This window comes from Accipiter gentilis, chromosome 30 (assembly GCF_929443795.1).
Source record: "Accipiter gentilis chromosome 30, bAccGen1.1, whole genome shotgun sequence".
In the NCBI taxonomy this organism is placed as follows: domain Eukaryota; kingdom Metazoa; phylum Chordata; class Aves; order Accipitriformes; family Accipitridae; genus Astur; species Astur gentilis.
In genome coordinates this window covers 3,405,958-3,426,529 of record NC_064909.1, presented here as the reverse complement: position 1 = coordinate 3,426,529, position 20,572 = coordinate 3,405,958, and the positions used below count along the sequence as shown (strand labels likewise).

Below are 20,572 nucleotides of genomic sequence, written 5' to 3'. Positions count from 1 at the left end.
TTGGCTTTCAGCATATGGAGCTTAACATGCTCCTGACACTATGTGGTTTTAGTGACTAGTTACTACAAACAAATCATGTTGTTGTGGAAAAGTTAATAAAATTTAGTGAGAATGAAGGGAACTGATCCATTTAAAAAATTCAAATATAACTTTCTTATTATAAAGTCTACTTTTATAGGGCTTTGCTTCCCTTGGTTTGTGGACAGAAGATCTTAAAGTAAAATCATGAAAGAATGACTAATTAAATCATAGTTTCTGTAAGTATTTCTGGAGCCTAGCTGAATTAGAACAGTAGTAATTTACTCTTAACTCTCCAATCAGTAAAGGGGTAACCTATTCGGCAAAATCCTGTAAGATTAATAATTAGACTGCAGCAGTAAGACTAGCTAAGAAGCACAATGCTTCTATTCAGTGGAATAAGTAAGATCTTACAATTTTACCTACAGTGACAACTGAAACATCCTGTTAAATAAAAAGCCAAAACAAAACCCCCAAACCTTTACAGCTGACTGATCTTACAGTTTTTAAGCTCTAATGAAAAAACAGACACTTAAAAATATTTTATCATAAGAAGAGTCACTATTTTTCTGACTCCACAACTTCCTGAACTGCCAGACACATTTCACGACATGAACACCTTATTTTTTCATTTTTGACATCACTCATTATGCAAGCTCCCCTGCTTGGATCTTGCATGCTTCTGGCAACAGGCTGCTGCTCTGGCCAGCACACTGAAGAAAAGGAACACCTCCTCAGTGGTACTTCATTTAGTACTTCCTGATGAAAAAAGTAGACAGCAAAAGTAAACTGCACATTTCTGGGCACAGGCTAAATGAAAGATTCTTAGAGACAAGTATTAATGACATCTCTTTCACATACACAGGTTACATTTATTTTCATGGCCTCTAGATCGTACAATTTACTGGCTTCAGTTACTACAAACTATTCGTTTCGAATGTTGCCAGTACTAACTTGCACAGACCCACTTCTAATCTAAAATCTCTATGCCTCATTATAATTGCACGTTATAAAGTTTGCCTTTAAACTATTAACAGAAGAAACCTAGACAATCTTTGACGATTCGATATTCTGTTTAACTAATTGAATGCTGGTACAATAAGCAGTCTAATGGATATCATACTGACATCTACTTCTAATATTTAAACTGTTTGCTCCAAATGCTTATATACATCTCAAGATAAGGAATACTTTATGGAATACAATTCAGGAAGTTAAGTTTATGCCTCTGTCACAAAGTCTTCAGTAGTATAAGATTAAAAGCAATCCATGTATTAGCTTAAAAGATCTCTATGGAAAGCATGGTCAAAATATTGTGAATTATGAGAACTACATATTATTTCAGGATTACCTACAAGTTTTATAAACCACCAATCTTCCTTTTTTTAAGAGGTAAAATGACAGCTGCCACCATAGATATAAGCTTCATATGATGCACAGGTCCATCACTCTACCCAACACAGGAGACATATACATTATGGGGAAAATAGTCAAATAGTATACACTGCATAGTGCTCTATGCTTTTTTAAGAGGTAGCTGCCCAACATAGTGTAAAACAGTCTGGTACAAAAAGATCAAGTCAGATCTGGATTCTAATTCCTTCTTGCCATTGACTTTGTGACCTTAAGACACTACACATCAGGTTTTAGTTAGTGAGCTACCAACAAAATCAAATGAAGTTTGAAAGCAAAAGAAAATATTATACTTTTTCAGAATATTTAGCTCAAATTTTTTAGTTAAACAGCAGAAGCACTACTTTTTATATAAGTGTATTTGTGTTCTGGTATTTGCAGCTATTTAATACAAACCTTAAATGCTGTCAAATAAATCAAACTGCTAAATCACAATAATAAAGAAACTGGCCTGGTAAAAAAATCTCATTTGACCCTGCATATTATACTTAACTTTTGTTTGTTCTCTACTACAGTTGATTACTCAAACATACACAAGTATTGCAGTCTTTTCATAGTACCTGGAATTTGGTCTATGTCATAAACAAAAGTTGCACTGACGTCTTTTAACAGACATCCAAATGATGAAATCACAGTAAAGAAAAACACAAATATGTTGTTATCTTTCAGTTTGAACTTGAGGATAAACCTTGTCCATTGACAGTCTTACACACAACTGTTTGGCCCCTGGCAATGTGTCTAGACAATGTCTGTTACTTGCTTAAGTTCTGAAAGATATGCACCAAGTACAATGGTCATCAAAAAAAGCCCTTCAGAAAAAACAGGTGTAGAGATTTTTAAAAATTTTTTAATCTTCTACAAAAAGAAGTTAGGTCTGCTTTGCATATTTTCTTTACTCTTTAATAGTAAGAAATTATTGGAAGGCTGCTGGTCACAGCATCATAGCTAAACTGGTCCAGACACTAGTTATGCACCAGGTCACAACAAGCAGGTACATATGAATAGAAATGAATACTTTAAAAATTACATACTAGAAGGTGGTGGTAATCAGAGCACATTTTTACTTAGCCAAAACCTCAAAAAAAAAAAAAATTGAAATAAAAGAAAAATACCTAAATGTCTTGTTTTCAACAGCATCACCTGCAACATACTCTAGAGTTCACTCATACTGTGACTACAGTCACATAATCCAGCACAATTTGTAAATTACTGAGATGGAGACATTTAATGAATTACTATAACACATGTACCCATAGCTGACCAAAACTACAAAGAAAGAAACAAAATTTGGATGAGGTATTTGAGATGCTAAGTCTATTACCTTTGTTATTAGTGGCATACATGGTATCTGTAAAGAGGCACAAATGTGAACTAGAGACTGACTCTTAGAACCAGTATGTACAGTGAATACTTCCATTTATAAAATACTGTGGCGAAAATTAAAAACGTTGCAGCCAACAGAAAAGAATTTAAGCCAAAATGAATGTGCTGATTAAAATTCCAACTGTGAAAAAGGGAAAGGGAAAGTATAATAGTAAACAGATACAGATGTATTTTCCTGAGCCAAAGCCACATTCTTGTCAAATAAGAGAACCTTAATGAAAGATTTACCAGTAATGAACCTTGTAGTAGTTTGAGCCACCAGCTTGATCCTGCAGTTGTTTCAACACTTAAAATACTCCTTTATGTCAAATGGATTTACATAAGAAAACAATGTAAAAATGGATACAAAGGTCCACGTTCCAATTCAAAACCTTTGTATTAAAGTATAACTTTGTAAAGGAAAAAATAATGAAAGGGTATCTTTTCCTAAATGTGCTTTTTCAGAGTCAGCCAACATTTCTTTTTGAACAGCTCTTTAGCTTGGAAAATAAAGAATGATACTTTTTCTTTCAAATGTGGAGGAATATACCAAGAAAACTTACGAAAAAAGATTCACCTGCTGCAGCCACTACAAGGGGTATTATGTTTCCAACTAGATAATAACTGAGGAACTCTTACTAGAATTTTAGAATTCAAAGGAAGAGATAGTGTACTCTGCATTGCTCTTTTAATCATTCTTGGTCGTCTTCATATACTCAGCTATTTTCCTTAAAACACACACACATTTGAACTGAGTTTTAAATTTAGTGTAGTGAATACCTTTAAAATAACCTGGTAAATCCACCTCTCCAGTCCATAACAACCCAACCTACGCTACACCTTCAAATTTTCATTCTTTATAGCGAAGGGAGAATACTCTCACCATCATCAGTACAAAGTTGACAGAGTAAGTTCTTATGATTCTGGAGTATATTCTCAACAACTCCGAAGATTTTGCAGCACTACAGACTGTTCTGTTCTCACAGCTTACATCCTCAAACCTGAACATTAGCTTACTACACAAAGCCTTACAGTCACACTTGTAGTGTGATTACCTATTGGCATCAATAAGAATTTCAGAAGAGCATTACAAGCCATTGGGGTACTAGGAGTGATTGAGGAGGCAAAAATAATGGTCTTTAAAATCTGGTGAAATATTTAATACAAGCAGTATTAATTAAACATCAAAAAAGAAGATGGCAGAGAAAGTATAACACAGGTTTGAACTTTGCAAATTATAACAGAGAAGCTACTGCACATTATAAGGCTGGTTACAGGCTAGAACACAATTAAAACACATTAAATTCTGCAGTTAAACATTAAGCTGTTAATACACTAACAGCCTTCAATTACTGACTGCTCTTCCACCTTTCAGGGTAATATATTAACAATTATTTCCACTGCATCAATATATGCTCTATCACGTACCATAATCCAGCAGGTAGCATTGAAGCCAACATAACTGGCAGACATGATGGAAAATAAACTATTTTATTGCAACAAATCAAAGATCTATTTATGTCAAAAGTCTCATCAAAAAGAAATAAGAAAGACATAGGTTAAAAAAATCTGATTTTAAAAAATAGCTTTATCAATCTGGAGTAGTCAGAGCATAATTATTTCAACTACAACACAGTAGTTCCAATTCTACCTGCCTTTATGTTGTTGTCATATAAGATGACATTCATATAGCTGACAATGTCAGAATACAAGGAGCTAAGGCAGCAGGGGTAAAAGATCCATGCCTGCTGCAAAGCATAGTCTGTCATAATCCATGCTGGAGCCTAAATCAAACCATTCTTCTGCTGTCAACAAACACTACTGGAATAAAACAGTATTATTCTCCTGTGGCTACTCATCCAGACTACATATCACCTGCCTACCACAGACAGTTAACCTGTCAATTTGCATAGCAGAAATCTGCATGAAAAAGCTAAGGATTTCATCAGTACATTGCCCATCTAGAAGGGCTGCTGTTGTAAAAATCCAGGCTATTACATATAAAACCACAATAATTTTAAAACCCCAAAGCTAAGACATTAAGATTTTAGAAATGTCAAAATAAAGGTGGACTGGGAAACTTTGATTCTGCTACCTTCTGTGCGTGTCTCTTTACAACACACAGCCTATATACGCATAAAAAGTAAATACATGTTTTCCTTCAGACTAATGAACCATTCAGTACTCAGGGTGAACAACGCTCCAAGAAGCAGTTACGGAGCACTGATGATTTATCCACAGTATACCAACCTCGTTTAGAGAAGGTAGCAGATGTTTAGTCAACACGATAGGGAACTATATTAAGGAAGGGTATGCTGTCATGCATCAACACGTTACTCTCTAGAAAAGAAAGTAGAATCTATCACAGGGTTCCTACTTACATAAGTCATACACCACTTCCCAACCTCCAAGTCATGCAGTTTCCTCAGATGCTGAACAGAGGTTTAAGACAACCCTGTGACTGAAGCTACTGAACTTACTTGGCATGCACTTGTCCTGAAATTCTTGACCAATTTCAAATTTTTACTGGAAAATACAGCACTTGGAGTTCTGGCAGGAGCAGGCAGCATAGTTCACGTTAGACGTACTCAGTCTCCTTTTTTCCACAGAGTCTTTTAGAAGCAAAATCACAGCTATTCTGCAGTCCAGGTGTATTGTTGCTGCATCCTGCTTCTCAACACCATCCTTCCTGAAAAGGCCTTGGCCAACCCTCTCCCATCTGACTAAAAATGTTCCCATCAAGTGAGAAGAGCAGGCCCTGATGAAAGACAACAGCTGGGAGAAGGGCTGCTACCATGAACACGGGAACAAACTGAAAATATCTGGATGCTTTCGAGAAAGTTAAGAGCAGCTCACTTCTCAAACAGCAAACAGTCTGCAGAAGGTAAAGAGATCATAGGATACCGATCTCAGACTACAACCAAAAATTTCAGTAAGGTTATAGTTGTGCCTGCCTTTATTTTCATGGTTCTTTGCTCAAGACATCTTATTTGGAGAAACACTGAAGATTCACACTTGCAGTTGTAATCTAACAATAGTTGAAAACAGTTCTAACAATAAGATAAAGGGGAGGTAATGGGATCCACACTGACATTTTCATGTCAACACATTAGTTGCTAAACATTAAGTAGATGTTCTTTCCAATTATTTAGAAGTAAAGAGCTGAGTAAGGAAGCAGAGATGCAGTTTAAAGGAAAGATGGATGCTGGTAACATCAGCCGACTCAGACCTTGTCTGCAGTAGAAATTCTGGCACTTCGTTCTGCCAGTAATGATACACAGAGAGAACCCAGATCTCTCACTGCATTCTCTGAATATAGTAACATTGACCTTTATGATGGGCTTCCACAGTAAGTGCTTGAAAGAGTTACTCTCCTCCTGCTATGAAAACCACTCATTTCAAATTATTCCATGTTGGTAGTTTGTCACAAGTTTTGTTTTTTGCTTTTTTTGCTCTTTCCCCTTGTAGCAAAGAAAGAAATACTTTTTCACAACTCACACCAATACTCTGTAGTCCTACTTTCTAAAGTATCTGGTCAAATGAGTATTCGTTGTAAACAATGAAGCAAAGTAATCATCAAAACCTTCAGTTTGCGTCATTAGTATTTGCTTTCACTTCCTGTTAAGAAATGGTGCATTTAGTTTGCTTTTCTGGTTCTACCATCAAGACTACTAGTACATTTGGACTGTTCATTAAAAAACCCAACATTTACATAGCATGAAATTCCTTACTCATACTGAAGAGTTTATCTGGAAATATTTAAATTTATCCCCAAGATAATACCTTGGCTGTGGTCAAGAGTTTGCGACTTACTGTATTATCTAAAAAACCAGAACTTCTGCACTGCATGCCATGTTCCACAACAACCCAAATCCTGCAAGGTCCTTTAGAGTGACAGGTGTATATCTACTACCTGGTAACACAACACACAAAACAACAGTATGCCTAACATCACCTTTCCAAAACATAATCCAATCAGGTTTAGAAATGGTCGACTTTCAAATTCTTGGAGAGGAGGAGGGCAGGAAAGTCAAAATAGTTACTAAGAACATTTCAATAATTCATACTCTCTCACAAATACTGTCAACTTAGACATTCATTTTACCTTGAGAAGGTATGTAGGAATATTGCTGAAATCTACAGGCAACTTCAAGAGGAAGCGAGCTGAGAATTCTCCAGTCTGTGGAAAAAAGGTAACACTAATGAGACCTGGTGTCTAAACCAGAACCACAAACTGAACATTCTGAGGATGAAATATTAACCAGAAAAATGTGTAAGAGCTCATACCAAACAGAAGGGTTGAGATTTAAACCAACATTTCTCAATGGTATTACTGAAGAGGAAAAAAAATAATTTACAGATTTCACAGATGTTATATGAGAAAACACCTTAAAAAACATAAAACATCATTGCCAGTAAGTCAACAGCAAAAGTAGTCAGAATACAACAATGTGCATGACAAAAATCAGACTATACTTTGTTAGGCCCTAAATATAGATGTATCTTGGCTGTACTCATTTCCGGAAAAAGGTCTGGCAAGATCTGCAAATGGTCTGAAAGCAAAGCTAAAAACCTGACAAATTTCTAAGAGTGTACAGATAAAATAGAGGCATCTTCACAAATACTGCAGGTATACCTAAAAATTTGCATTGAATAAGGTGAGAATGTATCTAAAGTGTCCTCTGAATAATCAGAGGACGGAACTGAAATAGAAGGTTTTATATAATTTGTTTTCAGAATTACGTGACTCAACACCTAGACAACCATTTACTGAAAATTTGCCAAGCGTCCCTTACATGTTGGTCTTTTTTATGCATAAAGTGTATGCAAAGGAAATGGAAAGGATTTCCTTTCTGTTTCATACACTTCCTTAAAACCAGACTTTGTCCACCTGGTTATGAAGCAATGAAGCTCGCTCTTTTTGAAAAACAAATGCCTGCCTGATTTCCTCCATATTAATTTTGTCATCTCTATTTTTTAATTCAATAAAGTAGCCATAGAGCAGCTATATTTGTCATGTTGAATTAGCAGTACAAAAAGCATTTAACATTATTTTTATGCAGTTAGGTAGAAAAAAACTAGGATATCTTAAGACAAGGTAGCAAAACTTTTTTCAGTTTTAACACTGCCCTGTTTTTGCATACATACGCTATTTAGTTACGTGATGACATACAATTTTTAAAAAACAGTACTTCATTTTAACAAGCAAGGGGACAAAGCAAAGCTGTATGAATATGCAGTACTCACCCTCCCACAGTAACACACACATACTGCTTCACTATTTCGCGAACATAACTATCTGTAATTAATTTTCCTTTTAAATGTTTTGCATAGCCAGACAAAGCAAGAAGAAAAATACTTTAAACAAGAAGTATACAATACACAAATTTTAACAAAATGTATATGCATCTATGGTGAATGTGCATATTGCAATTCTCATTAAAAGCATGAATGTAAATACTATACTAGATTTAAACAAGATCATCTTTATTGTGTATACAGCTATACCTTGTGGCAAGGAAAAGTCTGTAATTTATCTGAAATAATGGCAGCATCCTTCCTATGAAATGCAGCAGTGACCCATGGAAGAGATGCAGAGAATCATTGACACTGAAGGTTGCCTGGGATCATGTCCAGATGGCATCTGAATATCTCTAAGGATCAAGATCCCACAATCTCTGGGCAACCTGTGGCAGTGTTCAGACCCCTCAATACTCAAGGGCTTATAACCTATGCAGATATCAGAAGGATATATTTTGAGCCACTGCTTTACTACATGTAGTAGATGTTATCACAAGAACTTCACATCGCTATGAGGACAGCTTGCCAATACAGCTCTTCAAGAGGAAATCATTCACAGTCACCTGTACTGATACTGAAAATTTGCCATATGCCTTTGCAAAATAGTCAGTACCTTCGCCCCCCCTCTTGATTAGCTGTGCTAATCCATGAATTGCTTTGAGCTCAGCATAAGAGAAAACATGAAGGTTGTCACTGGCCATATACCACCAGACCACAATCCTCCGTAATGATGGACCACATCAATTGCTATGCATATGGATTCAGAAAGGAATAGGCTGAATAAAATACTGAAGGAAACTGGAGGTCAAAGCCAATGGAAATTGGCTTTCCAAAATGAATGTTAAGCTGCTAAACAGGGCAGCTGAGGAATATAAGTGATAGTTTGCTAAGCACGTTATTTTCTGTGGTACTGACATGACATAAAACTGAGAAGGAAAAAATTCTACAGAATTTGATTCCTTCAATCATTTTATGCCTAAATTAAGCAAAGGTTTCACCCCAAGCAACTAAGCACGTATAGGCAAAGATGCTGTATTAGGCAGATGTACAATAAGCAATGCTAATATCAGTGCCAATTTGTTTCTTTGCCTATGTATTAGGCATGAACTAGAGATAACTCATTCTACCTTCCAGTCACTAAACAAGAAAAAACAAGATCTTGAATACAACAAAAAAATCTTTCCAATGGTACCTTGCCACTTATATAATTTGTCAAAAGGGTTTAAGCGATGTTAGGTTGTAATCCACCCTACTGTCAGCTAGCTCAAAACTGCCCTTAAAATTTGTCCCGGTTAGTCACAAAATAGAGGCAAAGCAATGGCACACAGAAACACTACACAACAAAAACTGAGCATATATTAAATTAAAGCCAGACTCCGAAACCTTTCCTGATATGTCCTGGTTTCAGCTGGGATAGAGTTAACTGTCTTCCTAGTAGCTGGTACAGTGCTATGTTTTGAGTTCAGTATGCGAAGAATGTTGATAACACTGATGTTTTCAGCTGTTGCTCAGTAGGGTTTAGACTAAGTCAAAGATTCTTCAGCTTCTCATGCCCAGCTGGAGGGGCACAAGAAGTTGGCACAGGACACAGCCAGGACACCTGACCCACACTGACCAACAGTGTATTCCATACCATGGGACGTCACATCTAGTATAGGAACTGGGGGGAGTGGGGGTGGGGGGATCGCCGCTCAGGGACTCGCTGGGTGTTGATTGGTGGGTCGTGGGCATCATTTGTACATTCCAATCCTTTTATTATTGCTGTTGTAATTTTATTAGTGTTATCATTATCATCATTAGTTTCTTCTTTTCTGTTCTATTAAACCCTTCTTATCTCAACCCACAAGTTTTACTTTTCCCAATTTTCTCCCCCCCTCCCACTTGAGGGGAGGTGAGGGGGGTTGAGTGACCAGCTGCATGGTGCTTAGTTGCTGGCTGGGTTTAAACCATGACATGATGACACTACTTGTGAGGATAGATGCCAACTTTCTGATGCTGTATTACTTACGAATGCAGAAAAATCACCGACTTCTTGTGCATGTGTAACACGAAGACTACTCTAATGACAGTCAAGGCACTTGCTTTTTATTTAGAGTGAAATGGATATTATAGACAGTGCTTCTTGTCTGGACTTAACTTCCAAAAAATGCCATACAACATTTGCCATAAAGTCCAGAAAATTATTTCTGGTAAAATACAAAGTGATGAACTGGGATAGCCACTGAACACGTGAACGGCCTCTGATCAAATCATCAGCTACTCCAAGATGTGGAAGTAAATAAGGACTTGCAATCTAGATCTTTTGTGTCATTCAATCAAGATTATTTTGAAAAGTATTACTTCCAAGAGTGTTCTGTCCAGGCAGGGAACAGTCCCTGTCCATGGTGCTCACCTACATAATCCCAACCAGCTGGTCACAGCATCAGCTCAAGTCAGATGAATTTCTGGCCACAGCACTGAGAGATTAGACAGTTAATGGGCATCTGTATCAGCTGGTACTCTGCCAACATGAAGCTAATAAGCTAGATAACAGTTTGTCTATTTGTCATAGATCTTGGAGATCACTTCAGGAAATAGGAGATACTGAAACAAAGGTATAAAAGCAAATTTCTGTTCCATTTTGGGACACAGCACTGAATTTAGGCCTCTTCTTCAAAGTTTAACTCATGCACTTAAAATTATTGCTTTCTTAACACTGTGCAAGGTTCATTCACAGATGATTATTTCAGAAGTCTGCTGAGCTACTATCGATTCCTGAATGACAGCAACGACATGAATTTCAATGACTTCAGGCAGAGGACACAACGTGTGGTTTTACCTCTTGGTTTTCAGATAAACACTCCTATTGTGCTGATCACCAAGCCTTAAAAAAACCAGTTGTAAAGGACAGGGACGAAAACTACACAAGTTAATTTCATAGTTTTGAGTTTTAGGACACTCAAACAAGCTTTGCCATGTAGATACCAGGTTCACAGGATCTCCAAACAAGACTCTCAGCATCTTCTTGATAAGAGAATGTAAACTTTGATAACAAAGCACATGCTACAGAAACCTCAAATAGCTCTGCAATGATTAAAAGGATTTGCCTCAAAATGTATTTAAGATTTATTATATTGGAATATTTTTAACTAAGACAGCATTTCAAATGCAAAAAAAAGTTCTTTATTTAGTCACCAAAAAAATTCAAAAGGTTTGAGTAGATATGGCTTTCCTATGAAGAAAAAAAAAGGAAAACCACCCTAGTTTTCCACAATCTTGAGTAGAATTTTCGGAGCTGCCAAAAATTACGATAAAATCTCAGTACAGTTCAGAAAGCCTTCTGCATTTCACTAAACCAGTCTGATGATATTTACAGATGTGGCAAGTTGTGAGGCAAGTTATAGAGAATAACATTTAAGAACAAATTAATTTCAATGAAATATTCTAATCTATAAACATAAAAAAGAGATCTGAAATTCTCTAATAAAGAATAATTTACTTAGCTTAAGATAAAAAAGCCTAGATGACTTTTCTAGGAAAAGAAAAACAGATGAATTTAAGTACTGTGAGTTGTAAACATCCTAGTGTCACCTGTAACTTAAGGATGATTAAAGTTACATAAAGCTGAATTCTAGGCCCTGATAACAAAAATGCTGAATCTTCATCGTTTTTCAGACTGCATCTATTTCAGAAGATACTGTTTCTGAAGGCCAGTATAGCTTAAGAGGATGCTATTGCTGAAAGCAAGACGGGGACAGCTTCAGCATAAACACAATTAGATAATTCCTCATATATCTTACTCCAAATTTCCCATGATAAATATACTACCAGTGGAAAAAAATATTTTTGCGAAGCTTACTTTGTGGCACAGTTCAGTTAAAAAAAAATAAAGATCAAATCACACACTAACCAAAACGTCTACATTGCCAACAACCTCATTCTAGAAGGCTGAGACTGTACACAGAGAGAGTTTCTACACAGCATGGCATATTTCCCAGGCAAAGGATACAACTTCAGGAAACAGGTAAGCCAGTTTAATCTCTGATTGTCATATGAAGACATGGCCCTACAAAATCACTGCTCTAACCCATCTCACCTCCTCCCATCCTCCTGCAACAAATTAGTCGGGTTTTTTTTCCCCCCTCTCCAAGTTTAGGTTCCTGAAACAACTCAGCTTAGACAAGTGCCAGAGAGATACAGGCAGCTGCAGCTACCAATTAAATTGACTGAGTTGTAATGTGGAACCACACCCTAATACATCCTATCCCTAAGCAGGCTGATTTGCCAACACTGTTATTCTGCCTCTCAAATCTTCACAGCTAACTCAAACTTCCATAAAACATTTTAATGCGCCCTGTAAATACCGCACAGACTTTTCAACAGTTTTCAAAGTTTTCATCTGTGTCAGATGAACTAACATCAGGTTGAAAACCAGGTACTCACCTGGAAATCTGGTTCAACTAAGATAGTGAAATGACAGCAGTGTACAAAACAGGGAGTGTAGAAAGTGAGCTGGAGTCAAATAGAAGCTATCTCCATTGGAAACAAAGCATAGAGATCCACAGAAACCACCCAGATTTTCCAAGGCAAAAGCTGTATTTATTAAAATGAAAGGATCACAAAAAGCATTTTAGCAGAAACATTCTTAATAGCTTACCCAATTGTTTTTTCTGCCAGCATAGATTTCCATGTTTTCTCCATACTGGGGCTCTTCAAGTAAAGTCTGATATTCAAACATGAGACGAGAGCTCTCACGTAATCGGCTGCACTGAAATTGGTGATACTGCTGCACAAGCTCTTTCACAACAAGCAGGAGGCATTCAGGGTTTGAAGGATTCCAAGAAGCTAAATTCTGTTGAATTAGAAAAGAATGGAGACCAAAATTGTTTACAGAAGTAGAAAGACAAGCACTCCCCCTTCCATACCAATACCAGAGGTACATACGCATGTGGAAACTTTGTGATGCAAAGATTGTATCACGCTTTGGAAGAAAACCAGGTCAAACAGCAAAAGCAAACCTGAAGGTCAAATAAGAGTCCATATATGGACCTACCAGAAAACTGATAACAGGGCTACTACCAGGCATAGATAGGCCCAAATTATCATTCTATTCTTACTTAAAATTATACTCTTGCATTTGAGAACTTGAAAAGTTTTAATTCAAAAAATTAAAACTAATATGAAACATACAAAGATCAGGTAAGTATAACCCTGCACACTGACTCAAAAAGCAGTAAAAGTGTATATGCCAAATTAACACCAACTACAGAAACTACTCTGCTCCATTATTCAAATAGTGGATATAATATTGACAGTGACAGAGAAAATAGGTTCTCTTCTGTTGCCTCAACCTTGTGCTTTACTTCACCTTGACTGTCTCTTCACTAGACTTACCTTGACTTATCCCTTTAACAAAAATGCCATCCATACACAAGTCTCTTCAATGTGCCTGGCAGAAGTTATTATTACAAGTTGGCTGTATACCAAGAAACAGTTAAATTAAAATGTTAATACAATGAAGATAACTGCGTCAGTAGCACAGTAGCAATGTTATCTCTCAGTTTAACTGCTCTCATGGGCTTAGACCAGTCTTCCATGCACAGTAAGTTTTATTCAGGAAGGTTTTCTGTGTTACAAACCAATGTTTTCTATCAATGTTGCATGCCTACATCTGGTTGACCTAGAATGGATCTATGTTAAGGGCAGATGAGGATTCCCCCTGTACTCCATGTTGATAGGACATCAGGAAGTTCTGATGCAAAACTACTTAGGTCCTCAACAGGTCTTCTTGATACAAGTTCAGGGCATGTTAACATAGTCATGTGGCTTTTGGTCAGCTTTGAGTATAAGCAAAATTAATCTGTATTTCTGTATATCACATACACATATGACAACTAACTAGCTGCAGGAGGATTTTAAATTACGTGGATTGTACAGTTAATGTTAAGATCCTTAGAACTGGCAAAGATGTCTGCATTTTACAACTAAGTGAAAATAAAATATAGTAGCTTCAAATAAAATTATGTATCAGCATCTGAACTCGAAGTAGTTACAGATGGCATGGCTACTTTTGTCGTGGAAGTTGCAGACATTTCATAAACAAATTATATGCATAATTTCCATTCTTCAGCAAGGACAACCCATTAGCCCTTTTTACCTCTTCTGTGGAAAAACTGCTTTGGTATGCAACATTTTCTACAATGAAAGGGCAGAAAATATTTCTGTACTTTGAAGTAACTATGTTAAAACTGCCTTGCATTCAAACACATAAAAAATTATGTTTCTTAACCTAGGTTAAATAAATGAATGAAACTGAAAAAAACCAATGTCCCCTAAAATATACAACCTATTCATATTTTGTGTAACACCAAAACTAATAAATACAAGTGAACAGGTTGCACAGAGAGGTTGTCAAGTCTCTGTCCTTGGAGATACTCAAAACCTGACTGGACAAGGTCCTGGAGAGCCTGCTCTATCTGACCCTCCCCAGGCAGAAGGGCTGGACTAGATGATCTCTCAAGGCTCTTTCCAACCTCAGCTAATTTTTGTTTCTATGAAGAGGTTTACAAAAAACTTAAACTGAAACAGAGGATCTTATCAAGGTGAGACTCCATAGTTCTGACCTGAAAAGAAATTATTGAGTTGTGTACAAATTTTATCTTGTGATACTCTGGAAAGGCAGAGAGAAAGCTTAATCAGTTATTTACCAGGCCCCATTCCTTCAGCTCTACAATGAAATCTACTTGTAGCCTAATCTCTATGTGGCTATTTCCATTAAAAAGGCTTATAATTTTTATTATTTCTTGGTGACTACAGTTCATGATATATCCCTTTGGAATGGTTTTATACAGACTTCAGCATATGTGTATAATGCCTTAATACTACAAGCATTTCTCTTTCCACAAGTTTATATTTGTTGCCCTCTGAAGCCATATATATTAAGATGCTATCAAAATTAATTTCTCATTTTCAGCATCATCACTTAAAACATACAAGTCTAATTTGTCAGTGAAAGTGACATGAAATATGTATTGCTTCCTTGAAAAGTTTCCTTTTTTTGGAGGGGGAAAAAAACCCAATAATGTTTACTAAGGCAATTTTATCTCAAATCTTACCACATGTTGTTTTCCTAAAGTCCCCAGTCCTGGAGAGGATCAATTTTAAGAGAATCTCAGCTACATTCTACCCATCCCCTCCACCCTTTCTCATTTAAGTTAATAGCTACCAGAGAGGCAAAGAAATCTGTGTATGCACTACCTACACACTATTAAAAAAGAGACAAAAAGAAAAGAAATATGATTTAGAAATAAAATCCTTTTTCTAATCTAATAAACATGGTTTATAGACTACTGTAATGACTTTCAGCAACATGATTCATGATTTTTGAATGACTATGACTGGCAGTCCTGCATTAACTTTCTATGCATCACTCATTCCTGTGATTAGGATGAAAACCATACACTCCTGTCACACGAAAATGGTTGGGGGTAAACAGTTTGGGAAGGTGGTGCTAATTCTTCAGAAACACAGACATTGCTCTTGCTTTAATAAAAAAAGAAAAACTTATAATCTTAGAGTGTGGATGGAGCACTTAAGGGAACACTTACCTCTAGCATACAAATTTGAAAAAGACCTTATGTTTACATAATTTACAGATTGACCCAAGAGTGACAGGCTCAGCTTAAGAAACACAACAGGACATAACTGCTGATCACAATTTGCTTTGTTTTACATGGATGAATGAACGGTTTAATGAACAGTTACACAATTACACTGTCCTCCTATTCTCCTGCTCACTATGATCCTGGTAGAAAGGGCTGCTCAGCACAGCTAAGATCCTTGAACCATTGCCTTTAGAAGCTACCACAGTGTCAGAGACTTCACATTTGACTGTGGCTTGAAGTAAAAGTGCTCTGGGTTTTTTTTTATTCCATGACAGTAAGAAGACCTATAAAATGGGAATATTATCATTGCCATATCTTAAAAGGTAAACTACATTCTGGAGTAATTGGTGCATGGGTGAGATACTAATGTAGTTCATATAAGTTCCTCAAATACATACCACAGAGTGCCCGAAAGCCTTGTTCTACCTTGTCTGCCACCTACAGCTGGTAAAAATTTATTCTCCACTTGAACCCATTTAAGCTTAGCCAATTCTATAAAATAGAGAAAATTTGTCAGGTAGACAGCATCTTCTAGGAAACACATTTGGTATCATGCAGTCTGAAAACAGACTGTGTATAACCTAAAATTTCCTGTTCCCAAGCTGCTGCTCAAATAAAGTATTTCCAGAAAGCCAGAGGATGTAATATGCCAGTATGTATTGATATCAGCCAGACAAGTGGGAATAACCTTTCTTCCTAATAACATTGGTATAACACAATAGAAATGTTCTGTCAAAGGAAATGACCAACAATATTTTAACAACTGACCTAAATGCAACCAAACCTTTTGTTTTTTAAATAACATTACACTACAGAACAAAAAAAGAGCATGAGGAAATGTATTGTCATTTGTCCAGCATGGAGCTAGAGTATTGCTCTCTTCAAAGAATTCAAGAACATTGCATCAAAACAGTGTTTATGCTGTATTGGCTTAAAGCTACAGGAATTAAAATGAATGATTTGACTGTAGTATCCTTACTAAATACCTTTCATGCAGTAACTAAAAATTCAAACTAAGTATGAACTGGTTATTAAAACAAATCACCTGCAGAAAAATTCAACTACCCACCCAGTACATACATCAATTACAACAGATTCTCACTGACAAAAGAGTAAACATACAAAGGTAACACAAATTTTCTGTAACATAAGCCTTGATTTAAATAAACATTGATTTTTAACTTTAGCATTATATTATTGTAGTGCTTGTTATTCGGCAAATGGCCATTACATTTCTAGCCATTTTGTTAACTTTGCAGAAGTGCTGTTCTTATCAGAAGATCTAAATTTATAAATTTTAACATAAACACTTCTGAATACAATGACATATTACTGTATGAAATTTGTTTTTACATAACTTTGTGTTGCTTATTTGCCCTAAGCACTAGATCCATTCATCTGAAAATACTTTTAAACCATTTTATTGTGATCCAATTTCAACAGTATGTCAAAATACATGCTACATTCTTCCCTCAGTTTCAAATGGTACCTTCTTTAATCTTCCTTCTATTTCTTAAATCAAAGACAAAGTAAGCAACTACCTGTGACACACATTATTGAAATCTAACTAAATCAGAATTTGATGTTTCTCAAGTTGATCCCTTGTAGAATGTCTTAATCGCTACAATTTCAGCATTATAATGATTCTTCTGAGAACATTTTTCTTCTGAAGGATTTGTCACTTTAGTCAATGAGAGTAGTGTCCCTGCAACAGTAAATTGACTTCCTTCTTCAGAGATAAATGATCTTCTAAACAAAATTTTATTTAGCAATACAGCATTGTATTCACTATTAGACTTTGGAAATTGTCTTAATCACAAAATCTTAAGCTAAAGGCTTTGGACCGAAAAGGAGGAGGAGTAGCCTGTGCACTTCATTTTCTGATTGTTTGCCTGAAGGCTATATTCCAACCCTAGCCAATATGGCTTTTTAAGAAAGAGTATTTTAAAAAATTTAAAACATTAGAACAGAGGGAGCTTCCAGTGTTTCTGTATTCCATGGCTCCAAGTCTTGCCACAAATCTCAGATCTTGCATAAAAATTATGCTCTGAATGCAACTTCAAAATTATGAGTTTTAGTTGTTACTGCTTCAGAAAGATACTGGAAATATGAATATACACATAACCTCATTTTCTACAGCCAGACTGTTGAAGCCTGGCAGGTATGAAAAACCCAATTAAAGGAATAACCAGCAAATATGTATACAGCAGAAGACTTAGTTTTCTGTGGCTTCTATCAAAATCTCCTTCTGCTCTGTTCACTACAACCTTCAATTTTGCCCCAACAAAATTTATACATGCACAAAATTTTACCAAAATACCATGTATGCAGAAAAGAGTTTTTATCTGAAATTGCTGTAAAATTGCAATTTAAAATAATTTTTATATATATATATATAAAAATGAGCACACTCACTGGGGTACTGACAAAGTTACATATTGCACTCAATAAATCTTTTCTAATTTGAAATGAGATTTCTGCAGACTTTCTATAGAGTTAACCAAATTTTACAGAACAATCACTAATGCGTTTAAGATAAAAAAAAATAATCCAGACTTGGATCCAATTCCTTGTTTGCCAATAGATAATCTTTAAGTGAACTCTGCAGTGCAAACTCTCTAAATTACTCAGAAGTTAGCCAGCTAGACTGAAAGCAGCCCACTGTACAATATACAAGTATAAATCAAACTGCACATCTGCAAATAATTCTGCATTCATGCTCATCTCCTATGAAGGCTTACATGCACATCTCAGATTGGTTACAACCATTTTTAATGTTATAATTTTTTCAGCATATCATGGAATAACTTACCTGTCATTTCTGAGCACACGGAGGCTCAATTAAACATTTCTCTTCTGTCTAGACACTGCTCACATGTCTCCAGAATCTCCACTAAAATTAGGGGTAACTCCACACTTCAGATCTTAATTTCAACATTTTAATTGGCTTTGCCATTTCACAACTTGTGTAACTTTCATTTTCTAAAAAGGTAAATTGTTACTTCATCTTAAGGATTTTAGTAGCAGGTTTAGTAATATCAGAAGATGACTACACGTTTTCTTGTGGACACAAAAGCCTGGTAATGTCATCTGTGATGACTGGCTAGTCCCCATTTTTCCAATTAGGGAAAGAATTCAAAATGGTCTACAGGAAAAGTAATGGAACGAGAACTTCCGTATAATAAAGACCAGACTCCAGAAGCATCCTTCTCCACGCAGTGTAGCTACTGTCATACAGAAGATGGCCAATAACTACCCATCAGTGAGTAAGCAATTCAACGTAAGGAAGTTGAATATTCTTTTGTGGCAGAAGCTTCCCTGGCAACTGCTAACTTTTTTCATTATTGGTCTAAGTTTCAGGAAAAGGTCTTTGAGAAAATGGTTATCTAGACAGAGTAATTAAGCAATAGCATGAATAGCCGCTAACTTTTCCCTCCATCTTATGCTGTGTGGCAATATAAATAGAAAAATAATATTCAGTTATTATACAGAGACTAGGAGACCACAGGTATCCGTTAAACTATGCATACATTGGAGAAATCCAAAGTGATTCAGGAAATCTGTTGTGAAGATCTGCCAGAGATTACTTTAAACAAGCTCATTGAAAAGCATAACTTTCACTAAGACGTATAACCCCACAGATATTGTTCGGGTGCAAAGTCAATCTTTGAATTCCCTGGCTCTTGATCCTATCTCCTGACAAGGAGTTGGCTGCATAGTAAATGAGCATTATGATAGGGAAAGGTTTTTGGACCATCAAACATGACCAAAGTGTTGAGAAAATGAATTCACTCAAAGTGTGTATAAAGAGGCAGAGAAAAGACATTATAAGGCCACCCACAGAGTGCAATTTAAGCCGTTTCAACAGTAATTCATTTAAATGGACAGCAATGACACCAACTGGATTTCAAAAAGAGACAAAGAAAACTTGCAGCCACAGTATCAGTTTTAATGAAATCTTCTTAGAGGTGAGGCAAGTGAAAAACCCCCACAAAGTAGCTTCTCAGCCCTACTAGCAAAGACATGCAGAATTTAGCTTTCCGAAGTAGCCATACTATTCAACTGCTGGCAAAGAAACCACATGTAAATTTTGTTCTGGAACATTTTGTGCTTTGCAGTTTTTCCTTTATCCTTCCAAAAAGCTAATTAAAAAAAAAAAAAAAAACAAACCCAAACCTATGCAAACTACTCAGTGTCCGTGATTACCTATTCCCCCTTTTTCTAGAATACAATGCACCTCGTGTTCCATAAGTAGCTAATTCATAGCCTCCTTCACAGGTTATTGCTTATTTCGTAACTCCAGGCAATGTCTGTAGCAAACTATAATTCTATGCTATCAGAAAGAAAATACAATAACAATTTCTAATTGATCTGAAGATGTTTTTCTTTGAAATGTGTTTAAATATCCAGGTTGCCAGAATATCTTCCAGGAATGTGATTTTAAAGAAGACAGATTGTAACTGTTTTTCCTGGCTATACTACAGGAAACAACAGCAAGATCTTATTTTAAAGTTAGTGTACTTTTATATTTCTAAGCAAGAAATTAACTTTCCTGAGAAAATGTCAGTAAACAAAACCTCCCAAGCCCATAAGAGTGGTAATGCATTTCTATAGCATCTTTCATCCAGAATTATCATAAAGAATAACACAAGTTCAGATTTGCATTTTGTTTATATCTCTGCATACCACATGCACAAAACTTGCATCCTACAACGGCTTAAAATCAGTACCAATGTAAGTTTTTACCTGAAATGAGAAAGATCACACTGTGATATTAACACTTATGCTCCATATAAATACAGAGGAGATATGGGTCCAGTGGTTACAGCATTTGC

General features: G+C 36.0%; 1 protein-coding gene across 2 annotated transcripts in view; it reads right to left on the bottom strand.

The window, feature by feature from the left end:
- Positions 1 to 20,572, bottom strand: part of BABAM2 (BRISC and BRCA1 A complex member 2) — a 178,975-nt gene that overhangs the window by 114,177 nt on the left and 44,226 nt on the right. For both annotated transcript variants that reach the window (XR_007510127.1, XM_049833744.1), the window contains exons 5-6: positions 12,731 to 12,925; positions 6,899 to 6,973 (exon numbers count right to left, since the gene is read on the bottom strand). Coding sequence is in view for 1 of the 2 variants with exons in the window: in XM_049833744.1 (XP_049689701.1) it covers positions 6,899 to 6,973; positions 12,731 to 12,925 (270 nt within the window). In the remaining variant the exon portion in view is untranslated. The remainder of the gene's footprint in view (positions 1 to 6,898; positions 6,974 to 12,730; positions 12,926 to 20,572) is intronic.